This window comes from Pseudophryne corroboree, chromosome 5 (assembly GCF_028390025.1).
Source record: "Pseudophryne corroboree isolate aPseCor3 chromosome 5, aPseCor3.hap2, whole genome shotgun sequence".
Lineage (NCBI taxonomy): Eukaryota > Metazoa > Chordata > Amphibia > Anura > Myobatrachidae > Pseudophryne > Pseudophryne corroboree.
In genome coordinates this window covers 442966279-442985630 of record NC_086448.1, presented here as the reverse complement: position 1 = coordinate 442985630, position 19352 = coordinate 442966279, and the positions used below count along the sequence as shown (strand labels likewise).

Genomic DNA, 19352 nt, shown 5'->3' with positions numbered 1-19352 from the left:
GGAACAGTAGACGTGTCGTCGGAAAAAGCTGCGATTTTGGAATATTTAGAATCCACTCGTGCTGTCGTAGAACTACTTAAGATAGTGCTACTCCGACCTCCAACTGTTCTCTGGACCTTGCCCTTATCAGGAAAGCGTCCATGTTTCTTTTAAGAAAAATCATCATTCCGGCCATTACCTTGGTAAAGACCCGGGGCGCCGTGGACAATCCAAACGGCAGCGTCTGAACTGATAGTGACAGTTCTGTACCAGGAACCTGAAGTACCCTTGGTGAGAAGGGCAAATTTGGACCTGTAGGTAAACGTCCCTGATATCCAGTGACATCATATCGTCCCCTTCTTCCTGGTTCGCTATCACTGCTCCGAGTGACTCCATCTTGATTTGAACGCTTGTATGTAAGTGTTCAAATATTTCAGATCTCACCGAGCCGGTTGGCTTCAGTACCACAATATAGTGTGGAATACTACCCCCTTCCTTGTTGTAAGAAGGGTACTTTGATTATCACCTGCTGGGAATACAGCCTGTGAATTGTGTGAGGGGGAGACGTCTCGAATTTCCAATGTACACCTGGGATATTACATGTAGGATCCCGGAGTTCCCTTGCGAGTGTTGCTGAAACTCTTGAGATGACCCCCTACCGCACCTGAGTCCGCTTGTACGGCCCCAGCGTTATGCTGCGGACTTGGCAGAAGCCGTGAGGAGCTTCTGTTCCTGGGAATGAGCTGCTTGCTGCAGTCTTCTTCCCTTTCCTCTCCCCCTGGGCAGATATGACTGGCCTTCGCCCGCCTGCCCGTATGGGGACGAAAGGACTGAGACTGAAAAGACTGTGTCCTTTTCTGCCAATATGTGACTCGGGGTAACAAAAGGTGGATTTTTCAGCTGTTGCCATGGCCACCAGGTCCAATGGACCGCCCCTTTATACGGCAATACTTCCATATGCCGTCTGGAATCTGCCTCACCTGACCACTGTCGTGTTTTCGTCTGGCAGATATGTACATCACATTTACTCTTGATGCCAGAATGCAAATATGCCTCTGCGCATCACACATATATAGAAATGCATCCTTAAAATGCTCTATAGACAATAAAATCCTGTCCCTGTCAAGGGTATCAAAATTTTCAGTCAGGAAATCCGACCAAGCCCCCTCAGCGCTGCACATCCAGGCTGAGGCGATTGCTGGTCGTAGTATAACACCAGTATGTGTGTATATACTGTTATGATATTTTCCAGCTTCCTATCAGCTGGCTCCTTGAGGGCGGCCGTATCTGGAAACGGTAACGCCATGTTTTTTATAAGCGTGTGAGCGCCTTGTCCACCCTAAGGTGTGTTTTCCAACTCGCCCTTACTACTGGCGGGAAAAAGGGTATACCGCCCATAACTTTCTGTCGGGGGAACCCCACGTATCATCACACACTTCATTTAATTTATCTGATTCAGGCAAAACTACAAGTAGTTTATTCCCACCCTACAAAATACCCTTATTTGTGGTACTTGTGGTATCAGAAATACGTAACACCTCCTTCATTGCCCTTAACATGTAACTTGTGGCCCTAAAGGAAAACTACGTTTGTTTCTTCACCGTCGACACTGGGGTCAGTGTCCGTGTCAGTGTCTGTCGACCGACTGAGGTAAATGGGCGTTTTTACAAGCCCCTGACGGTGTCTGAGACGCCTGGACCGATACTAATTTGTCCGCCGGCTGTCTCATGTCGTCAACCGGCTTGCAGCGTGTTGACATTATCACGTAATTCCATAAGTAAGCCATCCATTCTGGTGTCGACTCCCTAGAGAGTGACATCACCATTACAGGCAATTTTCTCCGTCTCCTCACCAACATTTTCCTCATACATGTCGACACACACGTACCGACCTACAGCACACACATACAGGGAATGCTCTGATAGAGGACAGGACCCACTAGCCCTTTGGGGAGACAGAGGGAGAGTTTGCCAGCACACACCAAAAGCGCCATAATGTATATAACAACCCTAGAAGGTGTTGTTTCTATATATAGGCTCTTAATATATAATTATATCGCCAATTTATGCCCCCCCTTCTCTTTAACCCTGTTTCTGTAGTGCAGGGGAGAGTGGGAGCCTTCCTCACCAGCGGAGCTGGTCAGGAAAATGGCGCTGAGTGCTGAGGAGAATAAGCTCCGCCCCTTTCACGGCGGGCTTTTCTCCCGGTTATTAGGAAAACTGGCCTGGGTTAAATACATACATATAGCCTTAAAGGCTATATGTGATGTATTTATTTGCCTCTAAGGTAATCTATATTGTTGCCCAGGGCGCCCCCAGCAGCGCCCTGCACCCTCCGTGACCGAGATCAGTGAGCCGTGTAGCAACAATGGCGCACAGCTGCAGTGCTGTGCGCTACCTTCATGAAGACTGAGGAGTCTTCTGCCGCCTGTTTCCGGACCTCCGTTCTGCCGTTCTTCAGCGTCTGTAAGGGGGATCGGCGGAGCGGCTCCGGGACGAACCCCAGGCTGACCTGTGTTCCGACTCCCTCTGGAGCTCAGTGTCCAGTAGCCTAAAACTTCAATCCTCCTGCACGCAGGTGAGTTGCAAGTCTCTCCCCTAAGTCCCTCGTTGCAGTGATCCTGTCGCCAGCAGGAATCACTGATTAGAAACCTAAAAAAAAACTTTTCTAAACAGCTCTTTAAGAGAGCCACCTAGATTGCACCCTCTCGGACGGGCACAAAAACCTAACTGAGGCTTGGAGGAGGGTCATAGGGGGAGGAGCCAGTACACACCATGTGACCTAAAAAGCTTTTTTAGATGTGCCCTGTCTCCTGCGGAGCCCGCTATTCCCCATGGTCCTGACGGAGTCCCCAGCATCCACTAGGACGTTAGAGAAAAAAGTATACTTTACTATACTCCGTCCTGATTTCAGACCTGCAGACCTCTGCGGGCGCCGCTCTTCTCCTCGAATCTATGGGACTCTCCCATAGCACAGCATAGGCACTAGAGGTCAATTATGACCCCTAGCGTCTGTGCCACAATGCTGTGCGGTGCGCGATGACATCATCGCGCACCGCACAGCAAAGGTCCTCTCCATGAAGCTAAACTAGACGCTTAGCGTCTGATTTCCCTTCACAGCGGGGGGGGGGGGGGGGGGGGGGGACCAGCACAACGAAGGGAAACTAGACTCGTAGCGTCTGGTTCCCTTCTCACTGCAGGGGGGGGGGGGGGGGGGCACTGCTGGGGAGCACTCTGCACAGTGGCGGATCTTGCCATTGTGCGGCGCCCTCTGGATGGCGGCGCCGCCCTGGGCAAAAGTCCTGCTTGCCCGTGGCAAGATCCGCCACTGCATATGTGTCATATCTGTATCTTTTACCAACCCCAAGGCTAGTAATGCAAGGAGATAGAATGGTGTATGATTTTGATACTGAAATTGATGTGTATCAAAAGACCTAGGATCCAGAGAATGAACTTCCATTAATATTTTTGCCTTATGTAACCCGAGTTACCATACCCTGTAACCTGAGTTACCAAGAATATTTTTATAAATAATTCATTTCTTATCATAAACGTGTAATATGTTATATCATCATCTATGATTTAGTGGCTTTTTCAGAAATACAGTATTTGCTGGCGTATAAGACTACTTTTTTGCCCTGAAAAACATGCCTCCAAGTGGGGGGGTCGTCTTATACACCGGGTGCACTTCAGTTGGGATAGACATAGCTGCCATAGTGGCCTTCCGATACTCGCCCGGTGCCCATAGTGGCCTCCCGATGCCCGCCCACCTCATTCTACTCACCATCCAGTATCGCGCGATATCCAGTGCGGCCGCGGCGGGTCACTAGTGCTAATTACAGGGAGATGCAGGGACTGGCCGGAGGCGCTGCAGTCGCGTTGTGGCCGTACAATGGTGACAATGACAGGTACTGTAATGGCACTAATACTAATACTAATGGCACTCATGTGAAACCGGTAACACTAAATGCACACAGGGGTATACTTTTATACATTTTACAACTTTCTCCTCGCCCCCTCCCCCCTTCTTATGCATACCTTGATAAATACTCCCTATCCAAATCTCTTATCAGGTCATAATATACAGTATGTCACAAATCTGATGTTCTTTTACGTTTTATTTGGTGTGTGGAAGGGGGTAGTCTTATACGGCGAGTATATAACAAACTCTATATTTTGAGTGGAAATGTTGGGGGTCGTCTTATACGCCCAGTCGTCTTATACGCCGGCAAATACGGTAAATTGTAGCAACTTCACACCTCAATAAGAGCAGAAATATTACATTATATGATCTTTAAAAAAAGCTGTGTCTTTTTAGTGTAACCTGAGTTACCACACAAAAACAATTTGTATTCATTTATGTGCAATTATTTTTCATTGTTTGAACATTTGGAAATAAAGAAGAATGTATTATTAGTAGGTTAATCGTTATTTAATACTCCTAGGCATATTTTATGTGGGAAAAATATTGGTTTAAATGTCAACTTAGAGTGTCACTTGTAACCTGAGTTACCATGGAATCACCCAGCTATATAACAATAGATATAACAGTGCACAGTAAGAACTGGATGTATATCACAGGGTAATTGTACTAGGAAACCCTGACTAAGTGCACTCTTTCTTAACTAACCCTGACTAAAAAAGGAAGGTAGAATACTTAAGTGTCTTGTAAAGTCACAGCACTGACAACCACGCGGCTTTACATAGGAGGATTTGCCCAAGCATTCCCAGGAACAGTAAGCTGAGGGATAATGGCGCCACAGACACTGCCAGGGAGTGAGGGAGAGACAGATATGCAGCTCCAGGGCGGGAACATTTACAGAAAATGGCGCCCTGGGGCTGGGGGAGGGGCTTCAGATCCAAGCTCTATCCCCCTGCTGGCAAAACCACCGGGTACTGCGGGCTCTAATAAAACGGTTTATAGAGAAAACCTGACCTGTCCCATGCCCTGGTGATCTAGTGGGATCGCCTGTACTGCCACAGTGTCCACCGCCAGCGCGCGCGGCCCACTGACCGCGCCGGATCGCGATAAAGACCGGGTCCCGCAAGTGGGACCCACTTACCACCTCCAGAAGCGCAGCCACACGATCCCAGAGAGCCCCCGTCGTGTGTGCCTGACAAGAAGAAAACCGGAGCCTCCTGCTGTAGTTACCTGGCAACCAGTGCTCGGCAGTGTACAGCGCCGATGGGGAGAGCCGGAGCTGCAGCCGTGAATGTCCACTGACATGTAACACTGCTGCTGCCCTTGAAGTCTTCACTTTTTTCCTCAGAAAAAAAGCTCTTCTTAGGGCTGCCTGGAGCAGCCCCTCTGTTAAGTGCCTGCTACTGCAGCACCAACTACAAAACTGAGATCCTGTGCAGGGAGGCGGGGTGATATAGGAGGCGGCGCTGTGCATTCTGGGAACAGTCAAAGCTTTGAGCCTGCTGGTGCCTCGGATCAAGATCCTACTCTACACCCCATTGTCCATTCCTTGTGGAGCCCAGTGTACCCCACAGCAGAAATGTGCATTTACACCCGTAAACACACAGGTTCAGTGAAACGTGTGTTTTCAGGTGAAATGAGCCCGCTTTTTATTGGGGATTTTGCTTCGCCTGACGGAGGTAGGTGAAACAAAATCCCCAATAAGCAGCAGCACATACCGGCTTATTGGGACTAATTAGATAGCCCCCGGCGGCGATACATTACACCCAACAGCAAGTCGGGGTAATTGAATATCCCAGTATGTATGAACATTTCAGATTAAAATTTGTATTTAATCCCTTCGGGGCTAAAGTACCCAATTTATATAACTTCTTCATTTAAAACTTTGCTAAGTCCTCATATTTATTATGTTTTTTGCTGTCTGAAGCTATACTGATAAAAGAACACTGGGTCTGATTCAGTGGTGGATGCTGAAACATCCGTGGCTGCATCTACTGGCTTTACCCATCAGTGACTTTATGTAAATCTCACTACAAAGTCCTTCCCTGGTGTACATCAGTGCGTATGAATGTGTAAGGACTGAGATACCCGCCACCATCGGTTTTGCACCTCTGAAACTTGCTTAACTCTGTCAGTATAGGCAATGCGTGCGACTCCGAATCTGCTCCAATGAGATGTTACACTGATATGACTCCTTAAGGACAGACTGATGGCCATGTAAGGGGCATGTGGTGTCTGATGGCATTATGGGGAATTATGGGGGGCACTGAAGGGAGATGTGAGGTGGTCATCACAGTGATTATTATTCATCACCGAGAGTTAGTGTAGAGATAACTAAGGTGGGGTGGGACACAGAGACAACACAGTAGGAGTTAGGGAAAGGGAGAGAAAGAGAAGCCACGTGAACTATGAGGCCTGATTCAGTGTTGTACACAGATTTGATGGTTTGTGTACAACACCGATGGCAGGAGGATAAAGCATATGCAGAATGTGTCCTGCATTGTCGCATGCCATGCCCCTTAAGACGCAGCCTGATTAACAGAATGTGGCCGCTTAGGGGTGGGGGAAGGGTGGCACTAGGCAGCATTCCTGACAACTGTGGCGTGTTAAGGACAGTGTGCGTCTTCCAACCTGAGGGGTGTCTCAGATGGCTGGTGTTTTCGCAGATGATACAATGCTGCGTCCACAGATGCAGCAGCGGATCACAGAAGGGATCTATTTACAGAAGACGCCACCTGCGGCATTAGTGCATTTACACCCAGCCAATATACTTTATCATATATATGCAAAACAAAGACTATTGTTCTTACTTTTGCAAATGTGCATATAGCTACCAAAATAAAAGTTCAAGGCAGAAATTTGAGGACCTGTGATGTGGGTAGCAGACTTAAAATTGTGAACAAAATATGAACTAATACCTCACACTTCCATTTTGCTAGCTATCTACAGTTTTGCAAAGGTACGGACAATGGGCAGAAGAGTGACACAGTGGTTAGTATCAAAACCTCACAGAGCTGCGGACGACTTCAAATCTCAACCAGGTAATTGTGTGGTGGGGAGTATATGCGGAGAATTCAATGGAGAGCAGGAAATTCTAAAAAATAAAAATGCGGCGCAGGGCTCTGCTATTCAATTACAGGATAGAAATCACCACGCCATTTTTTACGCACCCCCATACTAAGTCCTCATACATCTTTGCTGCAGTCTTGTCAAACAGCCCCTCTTGGCACGACAGGTCACGTAACAGTCTGCTAGCATCAGACATCTTTTTTGTCAAAAATGTGTCTTGGTCACAATGCAATGGGACTAGAAAGCACATGGAGACTGTGCTGATTAATATATATGACAATTATATATCTGTGTGACGGAGTCTGTATATGAAATGCTACAATGTAGCAGCTATAGCTTTTTTCCAATACAAGTTCTGTTCTGCTCTGTATACAGACTCTCAATGCACAAGTGTCATATCAAATTAATCAGCACAGGTATCTCACGCTGCATCTTGTATGAGGACGCATCTGTAGATGCACAAACAAAAAAGAAAAAAAAATCCATCCTCCTATAACAACCAACAAATGTAACTAGGAACAAGAACATGTGGATTCAGTGCATCCAAACAAAGATTAGGAAAGTAAAAAAATGCCATAGTTCCCTACCATCTTATTGTTGGACAATGAACATTAAAGATGTCCCACAGCTAATTAAGCACTGATTAGCTCAATGGAAGCAGTGTGAATCAATTTATCTTTGGATGCGAACACATGAACCGGTATAATCTGGTCAATACGTGACGTAAGGACAAAGTGGATCTATTGAACAAACTAGGAAATCCGCACCCTACCAACATGAGGCATACTCCTCAAATTGCAGCGTAGTCCTGGTTACAGCCATCATGGCTGCGACCCCAATCTCCCAAAGGCCCTAGTGACAAGATCAGGGCTCCGGCAAAGGAGATTCAGCTCCAATTCAGTCCTTGCACAGGCGTCTGTATTGTATTGCAGTTGAAAACAATAGATGAAGGGTTTATGCTAATAAGTCATGATGTGACTAGGCACAGAAAACTACTCAAGATAACGGTGGACCCATCTGTATGTCTAAGGCTGCTCTGCAGAATCCTAAAATTGATGTCACAATACATTGACAAATCAAAGGAAAGTAACAAAATAAATACAACCAAAGATAAAGCTACATAAAAGTTACAGATTTAAAAACTCCCCACTTCTGTAACCATCACTATACCCCAATGATTCCATTGCCTCCAAAAGGAAGAAATAAAATACATTAGGAGGTTTGCAAATACAGATTATGTTGGGGGGGGGTTTTATGGAGTTTGTGACAAAATGATATTGCACAACATGCAACTTGGCCAGATATAACTGAAATACTTACCGGTGTTTTCATTTTTCTTTTTCTTTAAGATACAAATCAACATGAAAAAGAAAAGAAAAAAACATTAGTTACAGTGCACAGGCTTGTAAGCAAACATTGACAACTGTAGCAGTCATTGATCACCAGACAATGTCAGCCAATGTTACATAAAATATTTCCCCCCCAAAAGCTGGAGGGACAAACTCTATTATACTGGCACACACATGGGGTATTTGTTTGAAAGAGGGTAATTTCTTTCAAATTATGTGTCCTCTTAGTATTTACTGTATTGTGATCACCAAGAAATGACTTCAACAGCACACATACACAAATAAAAAAAAAAATCAAGCATGTAACACACATCTCCCCCATATTATCAATAAAAAGGGGTCCCAATTTAATATAGTAGGTCTCCTAGTTGAAATAAAAAGGTGGGTCTTCATTCGTTGTGATATTATTCCTACAACAGTATTATTTACATCAAGATCGTGGAAATTTGCAAAAATAAATTGAAAGTGTATTATTATTTTCTGGTGTATATTTATGAAAACCTACGGGACCCGGTCTGAGTGACCCCTGTCTGTCTGCACCTCCCCTTTAGAATGTAAGCTCTCACGAGCAGGACCGTCTTCCCTCATGTGCATTCCTTCTCTTACGAATCCTATCATCATTCTACCCCATATTCCCTACCACAGCACCTAACCCTCAGTTTCTGCCACCCTGATGTTTATTTCAGTGTCATGTCCCCTGATGCAGAAGTGTTTGTATACCATGCAGTTGTCCTACATTGTCTTGTACTGCAAATCATTTTCTTGTTTTGCTCATTTGTTTATGTACTTTGCTAGGCCCTGCAGAATTCTTGTGGCGCCATATACATAAACGTTGATGATAACATCAACATTTATTAGTAGTATAAAAAAAAAAAAACACATTTGCATTTGGTTCACTTTCTTAAAATTTCAATAACACTTCTTGTTCAAACTGTTTTTATTAAGACAGTAGACAAACAAATATAACATGTATCACATCAGGAGACAATGTCAGTGCGATCGTGTGAAAGCGCACAAAGATACGTACATATCAATTGTCCATATGTTGGTCTCCAAATAATTGTCTACATTTACAATTATAAAAGTATACATTAAAAAATAAACATTTTAGCAAAACAGCTAAATAAGAAATATAAAGAGAGAAAGGAAGAAAGAGGAAAAAAAAAAAAAAGGAGAAATAATAAGAATTTACTTACCGATAATTCTATTTCTCATAGTCCGTAGTGGATGCTGGGGACTCCGAAAGGACCATGGGGAATAGCGGCTCCGCAGGAGACTGGGCACAAAGTAAAAGCTTTAGGACTAGCTGGTGTGCACTGGCTCCTCCCCCTATGACCCTCCTCCAAGCCTCAGTTAGGATACTGTGCCCGGACGAGCGTACACAATAAGGAAGGATTTTGAATCCCGGGTAAGACTCATTACCAGCCACACCGTACAACTTGTGATCTGAACCCAGTTAACAGCATGATAACAGAAGGAGCCTCTGAAAAGATGGCTCACAACAACAATAACCCGATTTTTGTAACAATAACTATGTACAAGTAACGCAGACAATCCGCACTTTAGATAGGCGCCCAGCATCCACTACGGACTATGAGAAATAGAATTATCGGTAAGTAAATTCTTATTTTCTCTAACGTCCTAGTGGATGCTGGGGACTCCGAAAGGACCATGGGGATTATACCAAAGCTCCCAAACGGGCGGGAGAGTGCGGATGACTCTGCAGCACCGAATGAGAGAACTCCAGGTCCTCCTCAGCCAGGGTATCAAATTTGTAGAATTTAGCAAACGTGTTTGCCCCTGACCAAGTAGCTGCTCGGCAAAGTTGTAAAGCCGAGACCCCTCGGGCAGCCGCCCAAGATGAGCCCACTTTCCGTGTGGAATGGGCTTTTACAGATTTTGGCTGTGGCAGGCCTGCCACAGAATGTGCAAGCTGAATTGTACTGCAAATCCAACGAGCAATCGTCTGCTTAGAAGCAGGAGCACCCAGCTTGTTGGGTGCATACAGGATAAACAGCGAGTCAGATTTTCTGACTCCAGCCGTCCTGGAAACATATTTCCAGGGCCCTGACTACGTCCAGCAACTTGGAATCCTCCAAGTCCCTAGTAGCCGCAGGCACCACAATAGGTTGGTTTAAGTGAAATGCTGAAAACACCTTAGGGAGAAATTGAGGACGAGTCCTCAATTCCGCCCTGTCCGAATGGAAAATCAGATAAGGGCTTTTACAGGATAAAGCCGCCAATTCTGACACGCGCCTGGCCCAGGCCAGGGCCAACAGCATGACCACTTTCCATGTGAGATATTTTAACTCCACAGATTTAAGTGGTTCAAACCAATGTGACTTTTGGAATTCAAAAAAAAAACTACATTGAGATCCCAAGTGCCACTGGAGGCACAAAAGGAGGCTGTATATGCAGTACCCCTTTTACAAACGTCTGAACTTCAGGGACTGAAGCTAGTTCTTTGGAAGAAAATTGACAGGGCCGAAATTTGAACCTTAATGGACCCCAATTTAAGGCCCATAGACACTCCTGTTTGCAGGAAATGTAGGAATCGACCCAGTCGAATTTCCACCGTCGGGCCTTACTGGCCTCGCACCACGCAACATATTTTCGCCAATTGCGGTGATAATGTTTTTGCGGTTACATCCTTCCTGGCTTTGATCAGGATAGGGATGACTTCATCCGGAATGCCCTTTTTCCTTCAGGATCCGGCGTTCAACCGCCATGCCGTCAAACGCAGCCGCGGTAAGTCTTGGAACAGACAGGGTCCTTGCTGGAGCAGGTCCCTTCTTAGAGGTAGAGGCCACGGATCCTCCGTGAGCATCTCTTGAAGTTCCGGTTACCAAGTCCTTCTTGGCCAATCCAGAGCCACGAATATAGTGCTTACTCCTCACCATCTTATCAATCTCAGTACCTTGGGTATGAGAGGCAGAGGAGGAAACACATACCCTGACTGGTACACCCACGGTGTTACCAGAGCGTCTACAGCTATTGCCTGAGGGTCCCTGGACCTGGCGCAATACCTGTCGAGTTTTTCCCAATGGTTTATAATCCTGTGGAAGACTTCTGGGTGAAGTCCCCACTCTCCCCGGGTGGAGGTCGTGCTGAGGAAGTCTGCTTCCCAGTTGTCCACTCCCGGAATGAATACTGCTGACAGTGCTATCCCATGATTTTCCGCCCAGCGAAGAATCCTTGCAGCTTCTGTCATTGCCCTTCTGCTTCTTGTGCCACCCTGTCTGTTTACGTGGGTGACTGCCGTGATGTTGTCCGACTGGATCAACACCGGCTGTCCTTGAAGCAAAGGTCTTGCTAAGCTTAGAGCATTGTAAATGTCCCTTAGCTTCAGGATATTTATGTGAAGTGATGTCTCCAGGCTTGACCATAAGTCCTGGATATTCCTTCCCTGTGTGACTGCTCCCCAGCCTCGCAGGCTGGCATCCGTGGTTACCAGGACCCAGTCCTGAATGCCGAATCTGCGGCCCTCTAGAAGATGAGCACTCTGCAACCACCACAGGAGGGACACCCTTGTCCTTGGTGACAGGGTTATCCGCTGATGCATCTGAAGATGCGACCCGGACCATTTGTCCAGCAGGTCCCACTGGAAAGTTCTTGCGTGGAATCTGCCAAATGGGATTGCTTCGTAGGAAGCCCCCATTTTACCCAGAACCCTTGTGCATTGATGCACTGAGACTTGGCTCGGTTTGAGGAGGTTCCTGACTAGCTCGGATAACTCCCTGGCTTTCTCCTCCGGGAGAAACACCTTTTTCTGGACTGTGTCCAGGATCATCCCTAGGAACAGAAGACACGTCGACGGAACCAGCTGCGATTCTGGAATATTGAGAATCCAATCGTGCTGCCGCAACACTATCTGAGATAGTGCTACACCGACCTCCAACTGTTCCCTGGATCTTACCCTTATCAGGGAATCGTCCAAGTAAGGGATAACTAAAATTCCCTTCCTTCGAAGGAACATCATCATTTCGGCCATTACCTTGGTAAAGACCCGGGGTGCCGTGGACCATCCCTACGGCAGCGTCTGAACTGATAGTGACAGTTCTGTACCATAAACCTGAGGTACCCTTGGTGAGAAGGGTAAATTTTGACATGAAGGTAAGCATCCTTGATGTCCCGAGACATCATGTAGTCCCCTTCTTCCAGGTTCGCAATCACTGCTCTGAGTGACTCAATCTTGAATTTGAACCTCTGTATGTAAGTGTTCAAAGATTTTAGATTTTAGAATCGGTCTCACCGAGCCGTCTGGCTTCGGTACCACAATAGTGTGGAATAATACCCCGTTCCCTGTTGCAGGAGGGGTACCTTGATTATCACCTGCTGGGAATACAGCTTGTGAATGGCTTCCAAAACTGCCTCCCTGTCAGAGGGAGACTTCGGTAAAGTCGACTTTTGGAAACGGCGAGGGGGAGACGTCTCGAATTACCCCTGAGATATTACCTGAAGGATCCAGGGGTCTACTTGCGAGTGAGCCCACTGCGCACTGAAATTCATTGAGAACGGGCCCCCACCGTGCCTGAGCTTGTAAAGCCCTAGCGTCATACTGAGGGCTTGGCAGAGGCTGGAAAGGGTTTCTGTTCCTGGGAACTGGCTGATCTCTGCAGCCTTTTTCCTCTCCCTCTGTCACGAGCAGAAAAGAGGAACCTTTTGTCCGCTTGCCAACAAAGGACTGCGCCTGATAATACGGCGTCTTATTTTGAGAGGCGACCTGGGGTACAAACGTGGATTTCCCAGCTGTTGCCGTGGCCACCAGGTCTAAAAGACCGACCCCAAATGTCCCCTTTCAAAGGCAATACTTCCAAATGACGTTTGGAATCCGCATCACCTGACCATTTTACTGGTAGAATTGGACAACGCACTTATACTTAATGCCAGTCGGCAATTATTCCGCTGTGCATCATGCATATATAGAGATGCATCTTTTAAATGCTCTATAGGCAATAATATACTATCCTTATCTAGGATATCAATATTTCCAGTCAGGGAATCCGACCATGCCAACCCAGCACTGCACCTCCAGGCTGAGGCGATAGCTGGTCGCAGTATAACACCAGTATGTGTGTAAATACCTTTTTTTGGATACCCTCCTGCTTTCTATCAGCAGGATCCTTAAGGGCGGCCATCTCATGAGAGGGTAGAGCCCTTGTTCTTACAAGCGTGTGAGCGCCTTATCCCCCCTAGGGGGTGTTTCCCAATGCATCCTAACCTCTGGCGGGAAAGGGTATGCAGCCAATACTTTTTAAGAAATTATTAATTGTTATCGGGGGGAAACCCACGCATCATCACACATTTTATTTCTCAGATTCAGGAAAACTACAGGTAGTTTTTCCCTCACCGAACATAATACCCCTTTTTTGGTGGTACTCGTATTATCAGAAATGTATAAAACATTTTCCATTGTCTCAATCATGTAACGTGTGGCCCTACTGGAAATCACGGTTGTCTCTTCACCGTCGACACAGGAGTCAGTATCCGTGTCGGCGTCTGTATCTGCCATCTGCCTGACGGCCTATGAGACGTCTGGACAGGCACAAGCTGAGTAGCCGGCTGTCTCATGTCAACCACTGTTTTTTTTATATAGAGCTGACACGGTCACGTAATTTTCAACAGTACATCCACTCAGGTGTCGACCCCCTAGGGGGTGACATCACTGTTACAGACACTCTGCTCCGCCTCCACATCATTTTCCTCCTCATACATGTCGACACACACGTACCGACACCCAGCACACACACAGGGAATGCTCTGATAGAGGACAGGACCCACTTAGCCCTTTGGGGAGACAGAGGGAGAGTTTGCCAGCACACACCAGAGCGCTATATATGTATAGGGACAACCTTACAATAAGTGTCTATCCCTTATAGCTGCTTATATCTGTTATTTTGCCAAATAAGTGCCCCCCTCTCTTTTTTACCCTGTTTCTGTAGTTGCAGGATGCAGGGGAGATTCTGGGAGCCTTCCTACCAGCGGAGCTGTGTGGGAAAAATGGCGCTGTGTGCTGAGGAGATAGGCCCCGCCCCCTTCACGGCGGGCTCTTCTCCCGCTTTTTACTGGAAAACTGGCAGGGGTTAAATACATCCATATAGCCCAGGAGCTATATGTGATGTATTTTTCGCCAACTAAGGTAAATTCATTGCTTCCCAGGACGCCCCCCCCCAGCGTCCTGCACCCTCAGTGACCGGAGTGTGAAGTGTGCTGAGAGCAATGGCGCACAGCTGCAGTGCTGTGCGCTACCTTATGAAGACAGGAAAGTCTTCTGCCGCCGATTTATGGACCTCTTCTTGCTTCAGCATCTGTAAGGGGGCCGGCGGCGCGGCTCCGGGACCCATCCATGGCTGGGCCTGTGATCGTCCCTCTGGAGCTAATGTCCAGTAGCCTAAGAAACCCAATCCACTCTGCACGCAGGTGAGTTCGTTTCTCTCCCCTAAGTCCCTCGATGCAGTGAGCCTGTTGCCAGCAGGTCTCACTGAAAATAAAAAACCTATTTAAACTTTTACTCTAAGCAGCTCAGGAGAGCCACCTAGATTGCACCCTTCTCGTTCGGGCACAAAATCTAACTGAGGCTTGGAGGAGGGTCATAGGGGGAGGAGCCAGTGCACACCAGCTAGTCCTAAAGCTTTTACTTTGTGCCCAGTCTCCTGCGGAGTCCCCAGCATCCACTAGGACGTTAGAGAAAGAAAGAATAGAAATCGAGCGAAGGTATCCCTAGTGAAGGAATGGACCTATTAGGCATGGATAGGAGGCACTGCTGTTAGATACTCTGAAATGTGGACAAGAGATGTATTCATGAAAAGTGAACAGTAATCTATATTCTTAGATAAAACTTGTATAGAGGCGTCTCTTTGAACTCACACCAGGGGAACCAAATGATTGTAAGATTAATGGTTTTTCCTACGGAAAAGGAGATGAGATCATCCATTTCTAAAAAATAATCAATCTTCTTAAACCATTGCTTTATGGCGATGAAGAAGATCTCTAAATAGCCGGTATAATGGCATTGGCTGCATTGTTAAGATGTCTAAGTACTGAACATTTATAGGAATGCGTACTTGCCAGAGTCAGGTTGAGGAGCCAAAACCCTGGATCCTTGGGTACTACATCCCCTAATATCAATTCGGAGCATTTAAAGACCTCTGTCCAAAAAGGGGATATGAGGGAGCAGTTCCACCAGATATGTAAAAAAACTCCCTGGAGCCGCTTTACATCTCCAACACAGGTTGGAGACTGTGTGAAACATCCTGTTAAGGATAAGGGGGATTCTATAAAACCTGTATATAATTTTTTAAAGAGTTTCCATCGTTGATAAACACAAAGAACTTGTCTGAGTGTTGCGGAATACGGAGTCCCAATTAAACTGTGTGACTAATCCCTGCATCTCTTTCTCCCAGGAGATTGTAAAGGAAGGGGGTTGAGTAAAAAGATTTTCAATAATAATTGTATAAATCTGGGAAATAGTGTGTGTGGGGGATCCGGGGGAAATGCACAGTTTTTCAAAAGTAGTGAGATCTCTAGTTATATCAGAGAGATTCTTGGAAGATGTTAAGAAGTGGCGTACCTGAAGGTATTTCCAAAAATCAGAACTTGGTATATTCCAGAGAGATTTGATATCAGAAAATGACCGAACCCTGTCAGAACTCACCAGCTGACCAACCCTAAAAATCCCAGTCTTGGCCCACTGACTAAAAGCTGTTCCCCGGAGACCTAGAATAAATTTGGGATTAAAAATAAAGGAAGTAAGAGGGGAAAATTTGGAAGATGTGACTTTTTAACCGAAGCTTATTCCACAGTTTAAGTGTAGGAGAGACCGTGGGATGGCCAATCTTCGGAAGGGTGGGCAGCCAAGCGGCAATTTCAATGTAATGTGGGAGACAGCCTTCTTCCAGGAGTACCCTGGAGTGCCCGTGTCCATTCTAAAATTCTGTTTAGTAGTACTGCATTATAATAGCTTGGAATGTGAGGGAGCTGTGTACCTCTATGGCGTTTTCTCCTAAACAAAATCTCATGTTTAAAGCGAGGTGTGTTGCGACCCCAAACAAACATCCGAATGAGATTCTGAATATCATGAAACCATAGGAGCGGGATACGTATTGGAAGAGTTTGTAGAAAAAAAATAATATCCTGGGGAGGGAATTAATTTTGACCACATTTATTCTACCAAACCAAGATAGAAGACCTAATCGTCTCCACCGCTGAAAATCTACATGGAGTGTTTTTAATAAAGAGGTAAAATTCAAGGCATTAGAGAGCATAACCCCTAAATACTTCAGTTTATGATCATGCAATGTGAAAGAGAAGGAGCATTTCAAACCAGCAGTGACACTGGGAAGAGGAGTTAGATTCATAGCTATGGATTTGGAATAATTTATCTTAAAGTTGGAGAGAGCTTCAAATATATGAAATTCCGACATCAGGTTCGGAAAGTGAGGCCATCGGATTCGAGATTAGGGCAAGCAAATAGTCAGCGTAGAGAGGTAATTTGTATTCCTGCCCTTTAACTAGCAGACCTGAAATATTTTGGTTGGCTCTAATGCTCCTAGCCAAAGCTTCCATGCATAGAACAATAATAGCGGGGACAGGGGGCACCCCTGTCTCGTGCCGTTAGAAATAGTAAAAGGATCAGACAGGGAGCCATTGATTTTAATTCTAGTGAATGGAGTGGTGTAAACAGATAAGATTCTATGGAGACAGCCGTTACCTAGTCCTGATGTCTCAATATACTAGACAGAAAACCACAGTCTACCCTATCAAATGCTTAGAGGGAGATGAAGATTGATTAGCATAGTGAATCATATTGAGTACTTTAGAAGTATTGGGGGTCATTCCGAGTTGATCACGCGCTAGCAGTTTTTAGCAGCCGTGCAAACGCTGTGCCGCCGCCCACTGGGGAGTGTATTTTAGCTTAGCAGAAGTGCGAACGCTTGTGCAGCCATGCTCTGCAAAAACGGTTTGTGCAGTTTCAGAGTAGCTCAGAACTTACTCAGCTCTTGTGATCACTTCATCCTATTCGTGTCCGGATTTGACGTTGTTTTCCCTGGCACACCTGCGTTTTTCCAAACACTCCCTGAAAATGGTCAGTTGACACCCAGAAACGCCCCCTTCATGTCAATCACTCCGCGGCCGTCAGTGCGACTTAATTTTTCGCTGGAGTCTGTGCAAAATAACATCGTTCATTGTAAACGTACGTCGCACGTGCGCATTGCGGGGCATACGCATGCGCAGAAATGCTATTTTTTCCCTGATCACTGCGCTGCGAAAATTGTCAGCGAACGATCAACTCGGAATGACCCCCATTGTCTCTGGCTTCCTGTCCCATAACGAAGCCTGCCTGATCTCCATGAATCAAACCTGACCATAATAATTTAAGGCGGTTCACGATCAATTTGGCAAAAAGTTTCATGGCTATGTTCAACGAGATCGGCGTTACTTGAACAGAGACTGGGATCTTTACCCTCTTTGGGCAATACTGTAACATGAGCCTCAAGAGATTGTGTAGAGAACTTCGACTCTACAGAAATAGTATTAAAGGCCCTCGTAAGAAGAGGGGCTAATTTCCCCTTAAAGGCTTCATAATAAGCAATAGAAAACCCGTCAGGGCCTGGACTTTTACCATTCGGTGAGGAATCAATAGCTTTCATAACCTCCTCAGTAGAGAAGGGGGCATCCAAACAGTCTGCGTCTTCCTCAGACAGAGTAGGGAAATCCAAGGATTTCAGATACTCAGAAACAGCGTCCTGGTGTGACAGTGCATCTACCCTCCCATTCGGACCTGAAAGGTTATATAAGTTGAAATAATAGGCCTGGAAGGTCTTAGCAATGTGTAGTGTTTCGTGATGTGACCTACCCTGATCATCCTTCATTGTATGAATAAAGGTAAGTGCCCGTTGTACTCGACAGCCTTGGCAAACAACTTACCAGGCTTATTGCCCCATTGATAGTAACTGCTACGACACTTTCGATATGACAATTTAACATTATCAGAAAGAAGTTTATTCAAAGAGGCTCTGGCATTTTCAAGGTCAGAATAATGTTGAGGGGATTGAGATTTCTTATGCATAGTTTCAAGAATTCATATCTTAGTTAGCAGGACATCCCTATGTTTCACCCTTTGTTTTTTACGATGCGAGCCTATCTGGATGCAAACCCCCCGCAAAACGCATTTATGCGCTTCCCATACCGAAACTTTAGAGATACCATCTTGATCATTAGTACTATTACAGTCCTCTACGGCAGAATCAATTTGGGTACAGCGGGATGAATCTTGTAAGAGGGTATCATTAAAGCGCCAAAACCATGGCACTCGTGTTTGTGTCGGAAGACGTATTGTAAGGTTAACAGGGGCATGATCAGACCATGTAATCTGCCCTATTGAAGTGTCAGAAATTAAATGGAGGTGTCGGTGACTTAGAAACAAATAATCTATTCTGGAGTATGTCTGATGAGGATGTGAAAAATAGAGGGATGTGTCAATCTCAAGGTGTCAAACAGCTGGTGGTCAAGCAGGGTGCGTCTCATCCTCCTATACTCTTTTTCCGGTCTATGGGAAACTTTTTTTTGAGGAGTCATGAAGAGGATCGAGAGTCCATCACCAGTACCCCTTCGAGGAGAGGTTCAACTTTTTCTAAAACAGAAGATAGAAAGGAAGGCTGCTTTGTGTTGGGAGCACAGACACTCAAGAAGGAAAAACGTTGGTTATTAATATCACATTTAACTAATAATCCCCTATCCTCAATTAATCTATGAGAAGTGACAATAAGGATAGGTAAGTGACGTGCCAATAAAATTGCCACTTCCAGTGTCTTGCCAGAAGGGTTGTTGGCTGTAAAAACATGGGGATAGTAGTGACATTTAAGTGACGGCACACTACCAATCTTAAAATGTGTTTCCTGAATAAGGGCAACGTCAATCTTTTCATCCCTAAGCCATTTAAGAAGTTTAGATCTCTTCTCATGAATATTTAGGCCTTTTACATTTAGGGTAGTTACACGTAAATCATCTGAACCCATTATAAATCAGACCATA

The 19352-nt window shown here is 45.7% G+C and overlaps 1 protein-coding gene across 3 annotated transcripts in view; it reads right to left on the bottom strand.

Moving 5' to 3' along the window:
- Positions 1-19352, bottom strand: part of LOC134927841 (uncharacterized) — a 552652-nt gene that overhangs the window by 436306 nt on the left and 96994 nt on the right. For all 3 annotated transcript variants that reach the window (XM_063922898.1, XM_063922897.1, XM_063922896.1), the window contains exon 3: positions 8290-8311. In XM_063922898.1, coding sequence (XP_063778968.1) covers positions 8290-8311 — 22 coding nt within the window. The remainder of the gene's footprint in view (positions 1-8289; positions 8312-19352) is intronic.